The sequence below is a fragment of the Meleagris gallopavo genome, chromosome 5, assembly GCF_905368555.1.
Source record: "Meleagris gallopavo chromosome 5, MGAL_WU_HG_1.1, whole genome shotgun sequence".
NCBI lineage: Eukaryota > Metazoa > Chordata > Aves > Galliformes > Phasianidae > Meleagris > Meleagris gallopavo.
Genome location: NC_139408.1, coordinates 44,422,164 through 44,445,311, shown reverse-complemented (window position 1 = coordinate 44,445,311; position 23,148 = coordinate 44,422,164). Strand labels below are relative to the sequence as shown.

Here is a 23,148-nt window from a genome sequence, read left to right as displayed (position 1 = left end):
TAAATGTAGGTGTTGAAAAATTGTTGACAGTGATAGCAACTGGGGTAAGTAAAACTAATTCCCTTTTTTACATAACCCATCATAACTCACTGGCTGAATCAAGAGTCTACAGAGTAAGGCAGTCCTTTTGCTTGCTATCTTTCTTTATCAAAGGTCTTTATTATTGGAAAGATACGAAGTGGTGAACTCTACACCACACTAAGTAGAAATCAATAAACTATTTACTCACATTTCAAGCACTTATTCACATTTTCAAGCACACTAGTATTCTCTGGCTGCACAGTCATCCAGAAAGGATGAACAGTCAGCTAGAAGGGTGGACCACAAACTGTTTTCCTATTTTGGGCTAAACTCAGTGGAATTACATGCTCTTAGCATGCTATTAAATTATTGCTGTACAGAAACCTCAAGTTTGCAAATGGCATGGATACTGAACTGAACGTAGGCAATACTCATTATTGGTGCATGCCAGAATCTTGATACCAATTTTTACACTGCTCTCTTTTATTGGGCTCTGTGGATCACAAGACTGTAGGAAAGCTCAGGCTGAAAGGACCTTTGGATGTCTTAAATCCAACCTCCTGCTTAAAGCATGTTGAGCTGTGAAATGAGACCAGATGCTAAGTGCTTATGCAGCCACATCTCAAGAAATCTCAAAGAATGGAAGGAATGGAAGGTGCACAACTTTCCGGGCGACCCAAGACAATGCTTGGCTCTCTTCATGATGAAAATTCTTTGCATTACATTTCATTTGAACCTTCCTTGTTTCAACTTATGCATGAACTCAGTCTGTTATGTACTTAATTTTCTTGAGCTCTCTCCAGCATCTCAGATCTACAAAACATGTCCAATAATAGTTGTCTGCCTCTGGGGAGAGGAGGTGTTGTAAGAACAAATTACTTAACATTAATCATTTTATTAGATCTATTAAGTGAAGTGCTTATGCACGAGAATGTTGCAGGCCATCTAAAAAGCAATGGTACTTTAACACAATGTATACTTTATTGAGCTTTCTGGCCAGAAAAACATCTGCTCATTAGTTCTGCAGACACTACCTGATTTGTGGAGTGACAAGGTGAGAAAAAAAATAGCATGAGATCAATAGTTCACGCAAGTAGAACCTGTGGCTTAGGTTGTAAATTTAGAACAAAAGAAATGGTGTCATCCTGCTCGCCCTTAAGATTCAAAGCATTGCTCCATGTTAATGTTGAGCGCAGTCCAACATATGCATGGAACAGATAGTAACTAAAAGTTAAAACTTGTTTCTGATCATAAAAGCAGTATTTCTTTTCAACAGTACTATTTTAGGCTTTTTGTAAGGCTATCCCTCCTCCACAATAACATCAGTTCAAAAGCAGACATTTTTTTTCTTTCAGTTGAAGAACATTCAAAGTTCCTGACTTCTGCACAACTTAATAGCAATGCAATTAAATGCACTTCTGAATTAGGACCATAATTTGATTATGTACTGCATGAGATCAAGCTGGCAGTTACTTTTAAAATATTTCCTTAAAAACATCCACAGACGTAGAATTACATAATTAAGCTATTTTAGATCATTTAATGAGGTTGCAAAAACCTACTAATAGTAATTTACCACTTGGAAGCTTGTGCTATTGGACTTGTGGTTACTAAAGCAGCCTGCCTTAGTAGAGCAGGACAGGAAAAAAAAAAAAAAAAGAAGTCCTTATAATAAAAGTAGAACCTTCTAAATATTTTGCTCTAATATGTAAAGTAAACAAAAACACAGAAGGATAGAGTATACTATACAGGCTTTGTTAGCATTCACATGAGATGACTTCTATTGTTCCTCCATTCAAACACTGGAAACACCTAACAGAGTGTTCATATTAAACAAAACACAACTGTGTATTCTATTGCTGCTTCAGTCACTCACCATTTGTGCACCAATGACAACAGGCATACCACACGCACCAAGGATCTCTCAAAAGAGTTTCTTAGCCCTGAGGGGCAGGAGGAATATTTGTTTCTTTGTTCAATAATTACGCCACGTACATGAAACATGACTTGCTCTTGTAGTCTTGTCTTTCAGCATTCAAAATTCACAGTTCTTACCAGAAAAAATTTGTATTTAACAAGTGCTTCAGGGCATAAAGTTTACATATAACTGTCCTGAATCATAAAATAATGCTAACTTCTGAATGCCTGAAAAAGACAGGTTTGGTTCCTCCTCCAAAAGTACCAGGACATGATAAAAATGTTCTGCTTTAGCAGAGCACTGGTGCCTGCTAAAAAGAACACTGTTCTTGAGTGTCTCTACTCATATGTTGCATGCCACAACATTTTTATGAGTTTGTATGGTTGTACATAAATTTCTGCTTCCTATGTTACACACTATCCGTGTAATCAAGGTGAGGTGGCCTTGCTACTTTTCAGGGAGGAAAGAATGCAGAACACGGTGTAGAGAAGAAAAGGAACAAAATATTTCAGCTTTCATTTTTCATTAAATGTGCCTATTTGCTGGTAGAAACAATAGAATATTTTATTTCTGGTCAACTACACTCAATCATAACATACAAATTCACTAACATTACTATATTACTGCATGAACAGAACCATATCAGTGTTCATCTATGTAAGATTGGAAAGGAAAGGACACTGCCCAAAAGAGGAATGAGAGGTAAGTCAACAGTAGGGGGAGCTGAAAGCGCAGAGGGAGAGCTGCAAAAACAGCATCACATCATCAAATTTAATACAGCATATCCTGAGTTGGAAAGGACCCACAAGGATCATCAAGTCCAACTCCTGGCCCACACAGCATCACCCAAAATTCAATCCCTACGTCTGGGAGCACTGCCCAAATGCTTTTGAACTTAAAATGGAATGGAGATGGGAGCCTCCGTGGAAATGTGCAAATAAGGAATCAGAGAGATACGTGAGATTAGTTGCTTTGAAAACTGGAGGGAGAGAGGCATCCAGAAAGTGTGGTGTTTCCTCGTGATTTCCATTAAAAATACCTGGTTCTACTGCTCTTGTTAAAAAGAGATACAAGCTACAAAAAGAGCCTTGAATTTATTGCCGTTTATGTTCTCTGGATAGAAAAACATACCATGAAGTTATGAAATTTAAAAATGAAAAATAATGAAATCTAATTGCTACCTCTGTTACTCAGCTGTAGCATACTGTAACTGAGAGCAAGAAGCAGTGACGCATGCAGAAACAAAATATACAATGCTGCTGCTGCTGATAGATCTCATGTGCATGAATGGTAGCTCCATATACAAATGATAGCAGTAAACTTGGTACCCTAATTTTTTTTTTTTTTTTTTTTTTTACTTTCTAAACTTCTTTCCTCTGCCATATGTAATCACTAAGAAACAAATAATGGGAAGGTCCAGTTATACCATACGTCCTGTTGCTTTTTGCACGATGAGACAGATTCAAGCCTGCAAAATTACAAATGAGACAAATGAAATGTCCTACAAAGTCTTCCAACGTCACATTTGCAGTAGAAGGGTCTTTCAATGAAAGCAATGTGCAAAAGCTTAAGGCAAAGAAAAATTAAACATCATAGGCAAAACATACAGAAAAACAATTAAATTAAAAAACAAGTTGGTCATGTTGCTACCATGTTAGCTGGGCCTTCACCAAAATGTACTTAGAACCGTCTTTTGGGACAAACTTTCAGATAGCACTGAACATGAAGGACGCTTGCTTTAGAACAGAAAAGTAAGAAACACCTGAATTAATTCAATCTTCAGTACTCAAGGCATATGGGGGTGCCAGTCTCCTCCAAGAATACAAAGTTAAGACTTTGCCATGTAGACTATAAGTGGCTAATGTTACAGAGAAGTTACTCGCATCATAAACAGCCAGCATGATATACATTACAGAGAACTAAACTTTCAATGGTGAATGCTCACTGCTGTTCAAAACATGTATTTGACAATTGAAAAAAAAAAAAAAAACAATAAATCACAGATATCCCCATTTTTGAAAGAATGAATATTATTTTAAACTTACAGACATAATAGCTATAGCATAAGATTTGGTATGTCATTTGAATAGTATGTAATTTTATTATTAAATATTAAATATTTTCAAGAAGGAGTTATTTCAAATGCAGTGCTCAATCTAGGAGACATTTTAAAGAGTATCTTGGGTATATATAATTGCCTAGTGTTTAGTATTCTGTGGTTACATTTGCTTCCATTATTTCAGCATTACATTTCAGTCTAATGTGTGCAATTTTATTATATTTTTGGAGTATTTTTAGTCAAACTCCATGAATAAGGCTTGAGACAGAAATAGATCAGAATCACCAAATCTGGGGCTAAAATAGGACTACTACATAACTTGATTAACTAAGCCTAAATAAATGATCCAGAAATGATCCAGTAGCTTCCCATCCCTGGAGAAACCAGAAATTCAGCACCTCCCCTGTTTCTCTTGCAGGTTCCCCAGGCAATTTCACCTTCAGGAAAGAGGTAGCTAGCTTGTACCTGAGCTGCTCTCCAGTAACAAGGCAAAACAGTACTGAAATCTGCCACAGGTCCCAGAGAGGCTGGATGCATCAGGCATGCTCGAAGTACTCCTCACACATCTCAGTGAGACAGTGTTCAGCACACACCACAGTTTGTAAATAGAAAAGCTAAATGTCTTAGTTTCAAGCTGGGATGGATCCTTCAATTTCCAGACTAGAGCTCTCATGTCACTGGTCTCCAGTTCAAAATAGCATCACCTCTCCCTAAAATAGGGGATACAGACTGTAACTATCCCAAAGACAATCCTAAAGTTGATTCATTGAATATAATAGTTTTGCACCTTCCCATATTTACTAAGAAGTCAGTACAAAATGAGTGAAAAAGTGTTGCTAGCAGAACAAATAGCTCCACAGTTACCAACCTGCTCCACCAGAACTACTTCTTTTCAACATGAGTTTTCTCACAGAGATGTTTGCTCTTTGCACCTTCTCCCTCGCCCCCTTCAATACCTCCCTATATTTAGTGAGAAACATTCTCAAGTGAGGGAAACTCATCTCTCATACTTGACATACTTGTCAAAACAAGCAAATATTTTGTGTTCGGAAACCCACACCAACTTCACTGGGAGTTCTGCAGGTATGATTTGATTTTAAAGATCTACAACATTCCAGAGAGAAAACATGATAGTTTGAAAACACAGCAACGTTTTCTAACTTCTCTCCTACTCTTCAAGTGTTAAGGTGTCCAGGTACATAAGGATGCACTTCGTGAGACCATAACTCATCTAACCGTACCTGAGATCCCTCACTCCACCAAGGATTTCACTGACAATGTTTTACATTTAATATTTACATCTGTAAATATTTAAGTCCTTAAAACCCCTCTGACACATTTTCTCTCTTCTGTTCAAGGGAATTTTTTTTTAATGATCTTAACGAGAACAGAATCAAGTTGCTTTTAATATCATATCTAGTTAATTTGCTGACAGAGAAACAATTTCTATGGACAAGGTTGCAACCCACACTACAAAACTGCTTTGCTTTATTAAGCTGCCAATGTCAGTTGTGTAGCTTTGGAAGCACAGAAATAGGTCAACAATTTAATTTGTGAGGGACACACAGTGCTTTTGGACCACACATAACACTCGTTACTGTTATCTGTCACTTTTCCCCACAGGCCAAGGACAGCAAATAGTCTGAAACAGAGATTTACACTTTCTATTTTACCACCCAAAGCCATCTACTATGATTCAAAGTACTTCTATGCAAAAGGTACAAGAAGATTGCCTGAAAGTAATTCATTTTCGTCATCTCCTTCTCTGAGAAGGTAGCCATTACTTGATAGGTTTCTTTGCTTTCCACCAGCCAACTTAGTTTCACCACGATCTAAGAAGTATAACCCATGAATTTTAAACTGGTTGCAAAAGCCCAAGGAAACCCAGTTTAGCACCTTCTGTCCATACTAATGTAAACATTCTACTTGAATAGCCACAAAAGTAGTCTTGAAACATCTTTTATCTTTGCTCTCCTCCTTCCTCCTACTTATCTATAGCCTCTCCAAGCATTTTGATGACAGAGATATTTCAGTACTTTAACTATAAAATTGAGCATGTCAACGTTTTCATTATGTAATTAAGGAAATATATATATACACCTGGCTGCAAAGTCTATTTTTTTAATGACTTAATATCAGAACAGAGATTCATTGTTTAAAATGATGAATAAGCTTTGGCAGACTACTATACAGCCCTGCTGTGAAAGAAAAATGGTTACACAAAAAATTAGTCCAAAATTAAGAGGAAACAATTTTTTCTCATTTATAAGATGCACTAATAGCATAAATTAAGAATAATGTTCCTGAGAACGTCAAAATGAATTATATCTCTCAGTGAAATTAAGGTTTTAATGCTTTGCGCTTATTCTGAATTACATGCTGTTCTTTAAATCCAAGACTTCCAGACTTCTGTAAATAACCTGGGGCTTGCAAGCACAAATCTGTCAACAAATCCCTCTTCATCTCTCCAAAGGCTGCATTTTTAAAGGTCATTAGATGGTCAGCTCAGACACTCAGAAGCTCATGCTCACAGAAAAACATAAAATCTCCATCCCATTTTAGGCAGCAGTTCTTAATAGCGTATCCTTTCTGAACTAAAGCAGAGAATCTTCAGGCAGGTTATATCTGTTGGGGATTTGATAGAATGTCAAGATGAAAAAAATGCAGGTGGGACAGCTAACGTACACTACTGATGAAACAGCCATATAAGCAGTAAAAACAGTATTTTCCTAGATAATGAAACTAGAGTTTGCCATACCAGTTTTATGCCATCGGCAACCTGCAGGCAACACTTACTTTCATGAAGCACTGTCATTTGACCATTTATTCACAGCGTCATTGGGAGGAGCTAGACAATGACTGCTCTGACTCCATCAGGCCAAATCTTACCGGTTTTACCACTCTCTTACTACCACTAAGCCTTTTAACTGTATAAAGCATGACTCAAATTGCACCATGCTACCTCAGAAATGACAAGACAAAGGAATAAATGAAAATCGCTAGAAACCTGTTCAGAGAACCTACATGTATTCTGAAGAATGCTTCTTTCATGATTTGTCATTAAACATCAGCAGAGAGATCCTTGCTCTCCCAGAGGAAGAAGTCCAATGTTGTGTTTCCTATGTATGGAGAAGTCCTACCAACATCAACAGTGGCTTAGAAAGGCACAATGGGGCTCCACCACTAAGCTACTTTGAAACAGAAAAACAAGCAAAAAATCCCCTCAAAATCCTTGATTCATGCACGATACTTTGATTCCCTATTTTGCCTGAACAGAGGCTGAAATATGAATGATCTTTACTGATTGACACGGCAGTCGAAATGCCTCAGCCCAAGAACAAAAAAATCAATCACTTTGACATTAAAAATTAAACATGCAATGAAACTTGTGTATAAACGCTGTACTGAATCAATGTTGAGCCAATGTCATTGGCTCAAGTGAGCCATGTGACACCAAGAATTCACCATGTGTATAGTGAAAAATCTGTCCCCCTAGCTACAGAGCAATCTTGGACATTGTAACAAACTACCAAGTTTTGATAATTTCATCCCAGAACAAAAATGAATCCCCACAGACTGCTGCTCAACTCCATTTCACAGTCTCAGTTTCCAAAATGGACAACAAGAGATGCCAATTGAATGAAAAATTAATCCAAACGCCAGAAGTAAATAAATAAACATCTCTAAATCTAAACATACATTTAGAAGATTAACTTTGAGAGAGAGGACTATTTCTGTAATACTGAAGTGCAATCATGCTCATATGGGTCATTTCCCTTTAGCAGCAATGTCACTCCAGCCTGTCCTCAACACTGTGTGGGAGGTTTACACTAATCAGCTTTTTGTGAAGTTCAAATTCTAGTGTCACACCAATAGCTGTTACACAATATCAAGAAATACAAGTTGGGCTGACTTACAAAAGCCAGTCTGGTCCTACTTTCAAGCATTAAAATCACAAACATTTTTTCCCATATACAATAAGTTTAATGTTTTAGAGAAGAAAAATAAATGCAATGATGGTACTACGATCTACAGAACTAGAGCTATTTTACTTTTGGCAAGCCTGGAAAAAAAGAAAGGGGGGGAGGAAGATTTTGAACATTTTATCTTCACTAAATATTTCACAACTGTATGATTTTTTTCCCCCCCTCACAATTTTAATTCTGTACTCCAATCTTTCTGTGTCAGTGAATGTTTTTTTTTTTTCCTCCACCCAGAGGGAAATTTCTTTCAAAGAAAAATCAAATGATTTTTTTTTTTTTCCTCCCCCTCACAAATATAGACCATACAGTTCACCACCCAGTAAAGCCAAATTTCTATTCTTGGTTTCTGTTACTTTGCAGTGGCAAAGCTGCCTGGCACTCATAGCAGCAGCCGCAGGAATACCCATGGAATTTAAGCCTTTTAAATTCTGTCAGTGTCTTTCAGTTAAGAAAGTTTTCTAAAGCGAACAGAGAAAAACAGGATGGAAGATGGAAGGGGAGAAGAAAGAATCAAACTCGTGTCCAGTCAAAGCACACATCAGGCTTCAGGGAGAATCAAAACATGGTGTAATTCTGGCTAATCTCATAATTGCAAGAGGCTTTTATCCGTGGCTGTTAAATAATAAGATCTAAGTTGCCTCTCCAAGATTAAGTGTATAAAGTCGCTGTGCAGCTAAAATAGCAAGTCAGTGAAAGGTTTGCTACACCACTTACGTAAAGAACAGAAAGATAATTTTTTTGTCGTTACCCTAATAAAAGAATTACTGTTGATTCTTTAACACACAAACATATCTACTAGCAGTTTGGGGTCAGGTCTGTAGGCCCTCCAGAATCATGGGATATCACACCCTACTACAATCTGAGCAAAGTGAGATGTCACAGGACTGAACACCTTCGTGCAAACAGGCACACAGCCAATGGTGTCAGTCAGCCCTTTCTCATCCTACAGTTTCGATACAGGAGGGTCTTTGTCTTTTCCACAAGATGTGCTCAGCTAGATTACATGGCTGGAAATCGTTCTGAGGAGGATGGAACTCACCCACAGAACCCAGTTGGGACCCTGTCAAGTAGTGTCTGGTAGATGTGCAATCTTTATTCCCCAGGGCTGCTCAGCTCTAATAGTCTGACTGGGGATCAGCAATGTGATAAGAGCAGAATACTTTGAATCAGTTATTGGATGGGAGAGATGGATTCTAGTTGTGAGCATGTTGGTTTTTCTTTTGAAGCACATAATAATGCATCACAATTCCCATCCTATCTACAATTTCATTCCAGAAGACCGGTACTACTAACAATATTTGTACAGAATTCAACCCTGCTGAGGCAAGAATGGAAAAAAAAAACATTAAATTTTGAAAGTGCTCAACAAAACCAAAACATTCTGCAAATAATTTAATGCCGTCTACAAAATCCAACCAATTTCAAAAGCCACTGAGCTTGTAGAAATATAATACTTAATATAAGACTTAAGATCCAGAAAAATAACTGTCTGGTATTTTTTTTTATTTAATTTTTATATCTTCTACATGTGCAAATGGGTCTTCTACATTCATCTATAGGTGCCAAATGGTGAAGCAGTTTAGTAAGTAAAGAGAATTTCACAAGTATTTAGCAGAGACTTAATACTCTTAGGCCAGTCTGCAGTTTGCTTTAAAACAAACAAACAAAAAAACCCTAGCCAACTGAAGTCCAAAGTGCAAAATGCATATCTCAGTTGTGTCATAAACAGTTATAAATACTCCTTTCAGCATCAACAGTCTGTGCTAATTGTGCAAACTCCAAGACCACATGAAAAATAACATCATTTCTAGCACATCAGAAAGTCAAATTTCTGAGCCCTGTGCAGCAGGTAACATTCAATCAAGTTGACTAACTTGCCTTTACCAGTTTGTTGTCATGCAGAGAAAGCAACACAGCTCCAACCTTTAATTACCTAAGCAGTACTTAATAAACTTAGTTGCCCTGAATATCCACAGATTAAGGCAGTTCTGGAGATGATCCCAGATAGTCTTTCCAAGTAAGGGCTCTCCCATCAGGTGCTGTTACACTAATCAACTCTGGTCAACCGAGTAACTATAGTAAACATATAGAGATTTAAATATATATATATAATCAATTAATTTCAAATCTGAATCACTTCAACACTCAAATGTCAGTTACAGCCAATACATAAACCCTCAAGATAAAATCCACAGTGAAATATTAAAAAACCTTTGAGTGAGGCTATAGCACAGACTTGCTCACACAGAAGAGAACAGTGCTGAACTCTTCCTTCCTCTCCTTCCTTTCTCTGCCTACAAGCAACAGAGGTGTTCATTTCATTCCTAGCAAGGCAAAGGTGTGCTGATATTTAATGCAGTCTCTCTCACACTGGGGTCTCAGCCTGTTTTCCTTTCACTTGACAATCTTTAAATATCACCATCATTCAACACAGTGAAGCAGTTCTAGGCACATCATTGCTCTATTTATGCAGGCAATGAGTCTTGGTGCTCCATTTATTTAGACTTTGTAAAAACATCTCTGTTGTGAAAAATTATGTTTCTCATGAAAAGAAAAAAAGCATGAAAGTCAAGTTACTACAAGCTGACTGGGGAGGAGGGCAGAGAGATGACTATGGTAACAGCAGAAGTTCCTTGCTCAGTGAACTTATTGTGGCTACAATTTAAGGGGAAAAAAAATGCAGCTTAGCTACTGACCCTCCCTGTAGACTTTGGGCAACTCACATTGCCTTTTCCCTTTCTCTATGACCACTTTCACTGCACGCTCTTTGAGACTGTCACTGCATCTCTCAAGGACAGGCAACACTACAGTTTATAGGGACCCTCCTGTTCTTCCTCCACTCTCAAGTAGCAAAGCCTCTGCATGCAAATAAAATAGAACTTATTAGTATCATAGCTCTGACTTGTTCCCAGTATAACCAATCCAGGCTGGCTGATCTCCAGAGAGCACCTTGATACTCATGGCTAATGAACAGAGATTCAAAGAAGGAAAGAGTATTCCATACAGTTTCTTTCACGTAGTAATTTGTGAGGGACAGTATAAAGATAGAAATAAAAGGCAAATGGACACTGGAAACTCATCTAAATGTTTCAAAACAGGTAAAGGAAGGAGATAAAAGCTAGCAGGAACAGGAAAGAGGATGGCATGTGAAAAGCCAAAGAGGGTGAGAAAAAGACCGATAACTTTAGGCAACACTAGCCAAAGATCCTGTAGAAGGCTTTAAAGAGGTGTGACATAACCAGGCAAAGAACACACCTCTTATGAAGGGGTGGAATCTGTTTAAATAGAGGAGATTCTCACCAAATAATTATTATGTTCAAAGAACTCAACCAGAAACAGTTTCACATGATTCAGCAACAAATCTGCAGGACATAGTCTCAGCTACTATAAATTGTCATGACTGTAAGGACGTAGTGGAGGTAAGAGTGTGCATCATGCTCCCAGCTGTCTTAAAGCACAAATGTCTCTCTTCAGGAGTCTATGTTTTGGGCTAGAAAGTCAAAATTCAAAGCAAAAGCTGATTCACAACAGTTTTTTAAAAATATATCTATTTTTTCCCCATTTCTGCCTTTCTGAGCTTCTAAACATAGTTTCATCCATTTTAACTGCACTATTCCCAAAGTTGAGAAGTTTTCACCACGTGTGAACCTTCAGATCTTACTGTTCTAAAGATCCACTCACACTACCCTCAAGTGACTAGAGATTACATCACCAGCTTTCAGCAACCTCTGATAATAGTCCAAAAAGCAAGTATGAGAGCAAACTGAAAAGGCAGACTAAAACATCTTGCATGCTGGAAGGGTGTAGGCATACTAGCCACTGTCCCCTTCATGGGAGAATGTCACTCATTTAAAACTGTTAATCTGGCACCTGCCATTAACTTAGTGTTGTAAAAAAAACAAACAAAAAAAAAACTGAACAAGCAGATGGACATACAGCCTGCCTTCTACCCTGAAGTGCCTGCTCTGCTGTACTTCAACTTATCAGCAGAGTCCCAGTAGGAATGAATTTGACTCACACTTTCTAAGACTAATACATTTTCTACTATAATGTCTTCAACGTCTGTCAACTTAAAAGAATAAAGGAAACCATCACTCTTTATTGCCTGAGGATTTTACCTTTCAGTAGAACAGGAGTGATGCCAGATTAATTGTCAGCGGGTTCCTGGAATATTTTCAGCCTGCTGAGGCAGATAACCACATCTATTAATGAATACAGTGACAGAAATGTACAAGAAAATTATGTAAGTTCTGAAAAAATAATTCAATTCTGAGAGTTCTTGTCAAAATAGAACAAAGCTTAAAATTAATTTACTGTAATGAAATTGCACATTGTGTCAAAGTATATTTTTAAATCAGTAATTCTGACCCAACACTGAGGTTCAGAGACAGAGTTGAGGCTCAAGAGTGCCTGGTTTTGGTGACGCTTTTTACATCACTTTATGTCCAGATAGTTTCATTAATACAGGCTATGAAGATGCTCTTCCTTGATACCCAACCAATGTTAAAAATCAGGAAAAGGATATAAACTGTGAATGTTTCCAGCTTTATGGGCCGAACGCAAGGCACAAAACACAGCCCTCCTGCAAATTAAGCTCTTTAGAGCCTCCCATTGCTTTTCTTTTTGGACTCCTTCCCCAGCCAAAACCAAACTTCACAGTGTGCTTTCATTTCTCTTACTCCTTTTACCAGTTATCAGTTTCCAAAGCCAGACTCTCTGCCCTGTTACTACCAGGATGCTCATGGCTCATTACCCAAGAATTCAGCATCTCCCATTTTTGTTTTTCATCCTTTTACCCATCCTCCAACTTCAGTCTCCTTGGAATAATCTTAATCTTCCTACCACCCAACTCTAAATCTCAAGTTTCTCTATCCCTCTTTCAGCTTCTGGTGACTATTTGCTACCTCCAGCTGCTTTTTCACAACCTAATTCCCTGCACTTCTGTGTTTGCCCAGTTTCACACGAATCCTCCACACAGTGTGGTCCAAGCTACAGACGGATGAGACACTGAGAATACAGAGATAGAACACTGCAGAGAGCAGAGATGCTATAGCACACTGGAGTAAATATAGATATTATAGTTAGTCTCAAAAGTGTATCAGAAGAATTTCAAGCTGATGTTTTTGACAGCTTTTGTCCAAAATTATGTCTGCATCACTGGCATAACAATGGCTCTCTCCTACTACATTTCTAAAAAGCATAAGGATTTTTAGGGGGGAAGAATGGGAGCTGCTTGTTTGTTCTTATACAAGAAAATAACATTTTCTTCAGCTGCATTATTTGATATATTGGATCACTCTAGTCTTTATAAAAAGGCTGTAGAAAATTGTATCAAGTTGGCCACACAAAAGTAGACAGACTTCTCCTAAATGTTCTATTAAACTACTAATCTATCTGAAGCACTCACCCTATTGGCTTTAAATATTTTAAGTTTGCCAAAATTGCAAACAACTTATGCAAGCTCTTGCAATGGAACACGTCAAGCAGCCTGAAATCAGCTACAATCACAGCCAACAACGCATTGTCAGTGCCCACTTACAACTTCCAGTGAAAAAATGCTGCCTTCTTTCTCTTCACTTTTAAAAATTATGTATTTTAACATTTATCAAACAATCCTGATCCTCATAAAGGCTCTGTCCTAGGTCAATCCCAAGAGTAGGGATTAATGCTCACAAAGGCTGATTTACAATGCCTTTTCAACCTGCTTCATCCAACACTAGAGTGAGGTATGGTAATAATTATGCATGACACAAAGTAAGGTAGCAGCTTTTTCTTTTTCAGCTGCAGTACATTGCAAGACATCATAGACAATAAAGTGAAAAGGAAAGAGTGAAAATGAAAATATCAGGTCATGGTGAGCTTGCCAGTTTAGACTGTTCATGAAACAAAGGGGTACAATGAAATCATTACTACCACCACCTTAGAAATGGAGTTCGAAGGCACTGATCCCCATTACAAAATTTAACAAAATTTGATCTAGGGAAGATCAGGAGCACATTCTTTAAATGTAATATTTGTTAGCACAATGTTTAAAAAAAACCACAAAACATAGCACAAAATGAGACAGTCCATCAGCAACCATAGTATATTCAGATTAGTATTTAATATCCAATATTTATTATTATACATTAAGGTGTCTATTAGAATTAAAAAATACATTATATAGAAAAATCCTGTGTATGATGCACTTAACTAAGCACTCCATTTTACAATAAAGTGGATGGAAAACAGGGGCTTCCTATAGCATCTTGATTATGGATGTACAAAAAATAGCTTTTTCTATCATTTACTTGGAGTCAGCCCTTTCTCCCCTACTCAGCAAGAGCACTATTCATTGATTTTTTTAGAAAAAGTAACAGGCTCTTGTATTCTCTATGGTATCTTAGCAAAAATGCCAAAGACATCTAGAATTTCTCTACAGTGCATCATATTCTACAGGAGTCCCCAAGGTCTGAATAATTAGCAGTGTGAAATATACACAGACTTAATGAATTTTGATCCTGACTCTGAACTCAAGTTATACACAGGCTGCTGGAAAACACAATTTCACCATAGATGACCAATTCTTTTTCTCTCATAGCAAGGACACAAAGTCTCGCTACAACGTGCCTTTTAATTCTGAAGTAAAAAAGGCAGCCTGACTCAGAAATGCTAACCTCTCTGCTTTCCTCCCAGCCCGCAGTTCATCCTTTCCCACTGGTAACAATGGGAGGAGCAGGCTGGAACCAAATCCCCAGCCACTCAAAATCAATGTAGCTCATGAGCTGCCTATGGTTGACAGACCTCTGGATAGGAAAGCCCACAGACGCTGCCAATTTCAAGACAATTTCACTGACCAGCGACAGAAGACTGTAATAGAAATATATTTTGATACATTTTTAATTCATAACAAGTCATTAATTTCTGTAACATATACAAAGACAGAGATTACTTGAAAATATTCACAATGGAAAGCAGTCAAGATGAATTACTTGAATAGCCTAACATCATCCAGTGGAGTCACATGGTTAGAAACACCGTAACACCAAATCACCCCTATTTGTAACCAATCAAAACGTTAGTCAGAGTTCTGGAAGATAAGGAGATCATGGGAACATTCTGAAACAAGAGGTGAGCCACAGTAGCAGATAAGCTATACAAATCAGACTTGCTGGGCAGATGGCACTGCAAGCTAGGGAGCTGATGGCAGATGGAACTGAGAGTTTGGATACAGCAAAAAAAAAAAAACAAAAAAACAACAAAACAAAACTGGTTGAAAACTAATGAGCTCTATTAAGATGCTAAAGACAACAACTCTCCCTTTCTGTTGACCTGTCTTTAAGCCAGGATTAATGAGCCCCTCCTTCAGCACAAGTTTACTCACCAAAAGTTTTCAAAGCCATAAAGAAAAGCCTCCCTCAATGAAGGAAATCCACAACAGTCACTCAAAGTTACTCAACACAAAATAAGCAGCAGATGCATAATTCAAAACTCATACAATCTCATGAAATTTTGGAGGCCCAGAGCATTCTACATCCTACCCATAAGCCTCGAATCTGGCTCCAGGATAACATTAAGACCTGTATCAAAGAATCACAGGGGTTAGAAGGGACCTCTGGAGATCACCTAGTACAACCTCCCTGCTAGAGCAGGCTCCCTACAGTAGGTTGCGCAGGAAAGCATCCAAATGTGTCTTGAATATCTCCAGAGAAAGAGACTCCACAATCTCCCTGGGCAGCCAGATCCAGCAAACAGAATAAAGAAGTTTTTTCTCACATTCGTATGGAGCTTCCTGTGCTCTTATCTGCGCCTACTGCCCCTTGTCCTGTCACTGGGCACCAGTGACTGTATTTTTTCCACAGCAGAGGAGCTTCCAGGAAATGAAATTTGAAGACAGGTTCTTTAATGGAAGACAGCTACACGGTACACTAACTTTGGGCTTAGTTCAGACTAAACCGTGGTTGGCCAGGTGCTCACAAATGCTCTGTCGCCTTCCTGCAAGTTGCCTACAGTTCCTTTGCTGCTGCTATGGGATCTATAATTCCTTATGACAGCAGAATACCTACCACCAGTAAAACTGCATAGCACTCTAAGATATTCATCAATATCAGTCACTCTAACCTCCAAACATCAGAAAAAACCTTTCTCCCCCAGTTCTGCTTTATTAACAAATAAATTGCTCCCTTCTCTCCATCCACTTTCTTTCTTGACACACGCATACCTCCATCTATGTATTTTCCTTTCCTTTTTTAGAGCCTCAGGATTCATACTTAGAGAAACATTGCCAAGACTTCAAAGGTTTTTTTTATTCTGATACAATGGTCCCAGAAGCATTAATAATGTTTTCAGAAGAACACAATACGAAATGATCTACTCCTGTAAATGAGACAATCTCATACAGCGTATGCTATCTGAGCTTCTAGCAGATAGCAGCTTCCAAAGACTTCTAACTGCAAGAAGCTTAGAGTTTTTCCTCCCAAGACATATTCAGCGAAGGATATGTGCCCTGTCATGAACTGAAAGGCTTTCATGGTCTTATAAACTTCTATAGCTGCAACTTCTGACAACTGGGGATTTTTTTTTTATTTGCACGTAAGCAGGAGAAAAGGATGAAGTGGTAAATAAATTAACTTTGTTGAAAGCCTTTATGAAAAGAGAAGTAAAGCTGTAGACTTGCGTGGGAAGCTAATAAAAAAGGAGCAGAGTAACTGCAGTGCAATGACACAAAAGATTAACAGGCTCTCAAGCATTCCTCGAGGTATGAAGTCCTTATATCCTAAACACACAGAAATAAGGAAATTGCTGCATACCATATACACAACCATGCATCTGTTGGGACCCTAAAGCTTAAAGGAAATACAGAGCTGACATAGATAAGGATAAGCACTTCTCATAATAGAGCCTATATAGAGTACTATATCCATAAAACATAAATGTTTATTAACTACCTGTTCTTAAGAGTAAAGAAAAAAAAACAACAAACAAAGTTCAGACAATCAGAAACTTTGACAACCCATTCCTGAGAGCTTCATTAAATTGAGAATGGCAGTCTTCTGGATAAGCGCATGAAACCTTGCAGCTGAAAACCCACATTTTCTCACCAATTTTCAATGTGACCTTGACTGAGACTCTTAGCCTTTCCCATGACTGTTGTCCCCAATTGTAGTCACAGGGTTACACAAGCTACATTCTAAAGGAAATGAGCTTGCTGATTGCTCCTTTTTGACAGGTTTACCTTCTTCTCATTACAGTGGAAATCCCAATCTATGGATCCTTACAAAATCATCCTTGTCCAACAAACATCAGTTTCAAATATTTTCAGATGTTTACATCTTACTTTTAGCAACTCCTGAAGCATCCAGATCCCCACATGAGTGGGGGAAGATACAGACAGATAAGATTTGCATACATAAGATAACATTACTGCAGAATAACAGGAAGTGACTAAAAATGCCACAATTTCAGTTCTGTGACATGCTTAATGCTCTGTAAATCTGTGTTCCAACCGAAGAAACACCTATTAAAAAGAACGATTAATTCCAATGCTGTGCCAAAAATGACAAGTTTAACACAAGTTTTCTTAAAACTTCAGCACTCTAGGGCACATTTAGGTCTCCCAGATTCCATCCACCCAGCTCTTATAGTTAAAGAAAGAAGTGCACCTCAACAACCTGAATTTCATAAAGCAAATGAAAATGTTCCAGCTGTACTTATTTAATCCAATTATTCTTAAACTATTCTTACAGTTTTGGAGCAATGGAGGGAGCTGAATCACTGGACAGGGCTTTGGGCAACTTGATCTAGCAGAAGCTGACTCATGGTAGGTTAGTTGGAACTGGATTATCTTTAAGGTCCCTTCAACCCAATGCATCCTATGATTTTGTTTTCTTCTAAGCATCTGGAGAAGTCAGCACTGCTAACAACATTTCAATATATATATATATTAATATAATATATTATAATATATTAATAATAACCTATATATATATATGTGTGTGTGTGTGTGTGTAAGCATATGTTTTCCATTAGCAGTTTCACTGTATCACTGTAAGGGTATCCTTTACTGTAAGTAGAAATGTGCACCAAAAATGTTGAAGGCTGTCTTACTGATCCAACTTTAACAGTTTTGTGGTCTTTGCTGGCTTGCCTTTGAGTGTGCAGCCATGTATGTGTTCACACATGATCGCACTGATACATCTACATATGCAGAGGAAAACGAAGGAAGAATCAAAAAGAACTATATTATTGATAACCAGTCAGAAAATAATTACATCTTCCCAGAAGGCTATTTGTTTATTCTTTCTCATCTGCGAACAACTTTAAAAGATAATTCAAAATTATCATAAGGTTACAGGTACAAACAGCAGCAATCTAAGTTCTTAACAGAGAAGCTTGTGGACATCAAGAAGATACAATGAAAGCTTTTGGATCCACATACTTTGAGCAATGCTCCCCCAGTCCTCTCATAATGCATAAGCACAGTAGCAATCCTCAATCTATACAGTAGAGGCCCCAGTACTATAACAAACATGTAACTGAAAGGGGTGTATAGTCAATGAATATAAAGATGTTATAATTATGTAATAAACAAGAGAGTTTGGCTAAGCAGGTTATAATAACAAAAAGAGAATAGATAGAAAGCTTACCTGCGTGCTGGGCTCGCTGCAAAACTCCAGAGGAGGAATCTCCAGAAAAGATCCTTTCCCACTGGCAGTCAGCTCTTAAATGGGTCTAGGAGAGGTGGAGCCAGGCTCCACCCCTTCCGGCAGCACAGGTGAATTGCCTTCACCTGTGCTCCTGTGGCTGACTCATTGCTTGCCTCAGGTGATCAGAGGTTCAGGCCATGATTCAGCAGTTCCCATACAGTGGGGAAGTGCTACTCCAAACTCCTCAGGGCCAGAGGTTCACAGTATCTCTGAACTCATGCTGTCACTCTTTGCAAGAAAGTACAGTCTCTGCTGTCACTCCCTACTTGATCAAAGAATCATATTGCAATAAATAAATAAATAAAGCTGAACTTTAAATTAATTTGGCTAGTGCCATTGGCAAAATGTCTCGTCTCCCACTCACCATAAACCACAGAAAGGCAAGGAGAGAGAGAGAAAGGAAATATACACTGAAAGACAGATGGGAAGATGAAAGTGTTGTGGGCTAACACAGATATTAAAATGTGTCATCTATCCCTGTTCTCAATCAATTATCCTCTGGCCAGAACAGATATCTTGAAGTAAAAGGGGTTCCAGGGTTTCCATTTACTTACCTCATCATATCCCTCCATAAAGTGTGAATTTCCACTCTGAATACACAGTTTATCACTAAACCAGCAAAACATGATTCAATTTATAATGGCAACAAGTCCAAACTACTGTGCTCAGAGGATATCTCAAACACTGCACATTTAACCCAGTTTCAAGAAGAGCGCACTTCTCATTACCATTGTAATATGCACAGCTCAGTTAGACAGGAAAAATGAAGAAAAAAATTCAGGAACTGTCAACACAAGTCTCATAATGATCCCAAATGTACTTACATCTGAATATTAATTTTGCACAGCACAACATATCTCAAGAGCTTACAACACATCATAAAGTTTCCTTTCCTTACCTGGCTCTGTACAGTTCTTTCCTTCCTGTGTCCCATTAGGTAATGCCATCAAAATTCTATTCCTCCACGTCTCTGATGAAATGTGTGTGTCTGCAATACTTGATTCTTGGCCTGTATGAAATAGAAAGAGGTCATATCCACTGTCATGAGTTTTTCCTCTATCATCTTAACAGGACTTCATGATCCCCACTAGCCAGGATCACAGGCAGATCATCAGTATCAGTAAGCGAACACAGCAAAATGAAGATGTACCTCTGGCACATATCAACGCAAGTATACCTGGTGCTCCCTGGTGCTATCAAGGGTAAACTAGCTATGAAAATGGAGTACCTAAGCTGTCAGCACGTTCTGGCTATCAGAGTACCTGGCTGTGACCCTTAACAGCAAAGTAATTCTGCAGCAAGCAAAAGTTGAAACCTGTACCTGTGAAACTCAACACTTCCATATCCTATATGTGAAACCAGCCCAGCTATGCAGACATGACTAATGATCACATTTTCATTTAGTCAGATGCATTTGCAGATGCCACATCACTGATTTATCAAAAACACAAATGCATATTTCCAAGTTCCAGATATATTTCTGCTTAATCCAAACCAAGGGGCTGGTCTTTTTAGCATAGGGTGTACTTGGTGATATCAACCCCTGCAAAATTTGTTGAGGAAAATGAAAAACAGCATTGTAAAACCCCACAAGAATTAAGAAAAACAAAACTTCTTTAGAAACCAGGGGAGATTTAGTCTGAACTCATATTCCAGAACCAGTCTCTTACTGAATTTACTGAATACAGTAGGTAAGGTGCACTTGTGGTGTACACGATCATAACAACCAAAGGAAGAAGAGATTCTCTTAAGTAAACTGCTTCTATTTCAACCATATCTATTTCAAATAACGTAATAACAAAAATCTCCCATGCTTGATCTTAAAATTTATACTCAGAATGCTCATGGTTTGCTACAGTAACTCTTGCTAGAAAAGCTTTCTAGCTTGGAGAGGTAGTTTGGGTAAAATATTTGCTAAAATAGTCTGCTGCCACAACTATAAGAAACTCAGAGAACAGATGGTCAGTGTTTATGGATATAATATACTGTAAATTAAGGGACTGAAAAAAACTCTACCTGATGGAGCATACCAACAAAAATCAGGTTATCGGGGATTTAGCTGATAACCAAGGAGATTAAAAACTTCCATTAGTCACGACATTTTTCACGCAAGACCAAAAAACATCTGGAAACCCTTTATCTACAACAAAAAACTCAAACCGTGTAAACACAGGTATATCCCAACCAAGCTGCCTTCACAAACCAGTCCATTTATGAAAAAATCTAGCTACTGCAAGAAAAAAAGTCATAGGCATAACAGATAAAACAGCTCTAAATAAGGCAGGGCTATACTGTGAAACCACGATTTTAAAAAACACTGGAAGTTTTAAGAGAAGCTATATGCTAATACAGCTGCTTTATATACAGCACTAAGCTGTTGTATCTAGGATGGCAACAAGCCACTCACAAACCTCAAACATCACAGGTAACAATGTGAGCACAAGGGCCTCAGTAGGCATGAAAAGTTCCACTGGATTTTTTTCTTCCTAAAGCATGCATTTCAACTTCAACTTTAAGTGGATGACCTATTCTAATTACAGTAGAGATAAGATCTGGGCTTCGTTTGATTCTGTTCTTAAACCTTCAGGAAACATTGGCAGTCCTACCTAGGATCTGTATGCAGTACCCAGTAACCTTCGGTTTCCTATCTGGGGCGATGCGAGTCAGAATGCAAGAAGATTGCTCCAGTTGTACATTCACAGCCTCAAACGTGCCAGCAGGCAGAAAAATAAACAAGACGGCAGCAAAAAAAAAAAAACAAACAAACAGAAAAACATCGGGAACAACGCAATCAATCGATTATCAATTTACCAATATGTCACTCGTATAAAGGATGCAACACACTCCCTAAAATACGAGGCCGGCACCGTTTCTTGCCTAGCACACAGAACGTTCTGTCAATCCCAGACCGTCAATCCTCAGACTTAGGGGAGAAGATGGAGAGAAGCAGCTGTTGCAGCTGACGGATGGAGGTGTACAGCCACAGGTTACCAACGAGAGGCGGCCCGGAGCTGCCTGGGGACCAGAGGCGGCCGGAGCGGCGGCAGCCCTGCGCGGCGGGCAGGGGGCGGTCCCCGCTCGGTGCCGACCCGAAGCCCCGCGCCCCGCCGAGCCGGCACCGCTCCAGCACTCACCCCGCCTGGAGAGCAGGCTGGACATGCACCAGACGAAGAAGAGGATGGCGCAGGTGAAGCCCAGCTGCTGCAGCAGCATCTCCCGCCGCTTGCGAACTTTCCTCAGCAGCGGCAGCATGGTCTTCGGGCGGGCGAGCGGCGCTCCGTCCAGCTCCATGGGCGGCGCGGGGCCGGCCGGCGGCTCGCTGCGTGCGGGACTCAGTCCTGCCGCCTCCCCGCGGACGGCTCCATGGCGGGCGGGCGGCAGCGCGGGGCGAAGCCGATGCCCGGAGAAGCAGGGCAGCAGGTGGAGGCGGGCGGGAAGGCGGCCCGGCGGGGGGGCGAGGCGGCGCTCTCAGGGGCCGGGCTGAGCCCCGCTGCCCGCGTGCACCATGGCCGGCGGCGGAGGAAGCGGAGCGGCGGGCGCCCTGCAGCCGGCTGCGAGTCAGCGCCCAGCAACGGCGGCAGCGCTCGTGCCCGCCCGGCCAAGTTTCAAGCGGAGTCCTTTCCTCGCTCCGTCCCTCCCTCCCTCCTTCCACCCCTCGGCACCGACGGGGCGCAGGAACCGCCGCCTCGGGACCAGCCGCCCTCCGGTCTCTCGCAGCGGCGCGGAACGGACGCTCAACCGCAGCGGACTACCGCTCCCTCGTACGCCCGGCCCGGCCCGCCCCTCCCCGGCAACTTTCTGGGCGCTCCGTGGACGCCCATGGCAACGCGCAACAGCGCCCGGCTTCCCTAGGGAAGGGCGGGGCATCGGCTGGCCAAATTAATCCTTTCCCCCTCGGGGGGCGGGGAGCGGCTGCTGTGAGTGCCGCGCGAGCAGGGAGCGCAAGGCAGGATCGCGGTCGCGCCGTCTGACTGCGGCCGTTGGAGCTGAGGGGGCAGCGGCACGCGTGTCCCCCGGGATCTCTGGCCTCGTAGTTCCCAACATGGAATGTTTCGTGTCTGCCGTTATTTCTATTGATGTCACAACTGAAATACTAATAAAAATATCCTGCCAAAACAAATCTTCACGCATAGAATATCGTACATCCTCTGCGTTTCCCCTTCCTCCTGCAAGTGCGTGTGGTGGTCTTTCGTTTTTGCTTACAAAGTATTTGTGCAACAGTGAGAAGCAGGGTCGGGACTCAGAGCGCTGCATTACAGACCCGCTGTGTTCTAACTTCGGGCTCGTGCCCACGTGCCTCGGTGCAAAGGGACTGCTCAGGCTGGACAGTCAGAGAAGCGGCTGTCTGAGCCTCGTTGATCGCTTGCATGCGCGTAGCTGCGGAACTGTTCAAACTGAGAGGGCGCCCAGGCTCTGGTGAGCCTTACACTTTCTGATTTAGCCTGAAGCGTGTTAGAAGAGTGGCACTGAGACACACGATGG

General features: G+C 40.1%; 1 protein-coding gene across 2 annotated transcripts in view; it reads right to left on the bottom strand.

Moving 5' to 3' along the window:
- The window catches only part of SLC24A4 (solute carrier family 24 member 4), an 84,095-nt gene extending 62,138 nt beyond the window's left edge, over nt 1–21,957 (bottom strand). For both annotated transcript variants that reach the window (XM_085225519.1, XM_085225520.1), the window contains exons 1-2: nt 21,801–21,957; nt 19,565–19,675 (exon numbers count right to left, since the gene is read on the bottom strand). In XM_085225519.1, coding sequence (XP_085081645.1) covers nt 19,565–19,675; nt 21,801–21,957 — 268 coding nt within the window. The remainder of the gene's footprint in view (nt 1–19,564; nt 19,676–21,800) is intronic.
- Between the last annotated feature and the right edge of the window lie 1,191 nt (nt 21,958–23,148).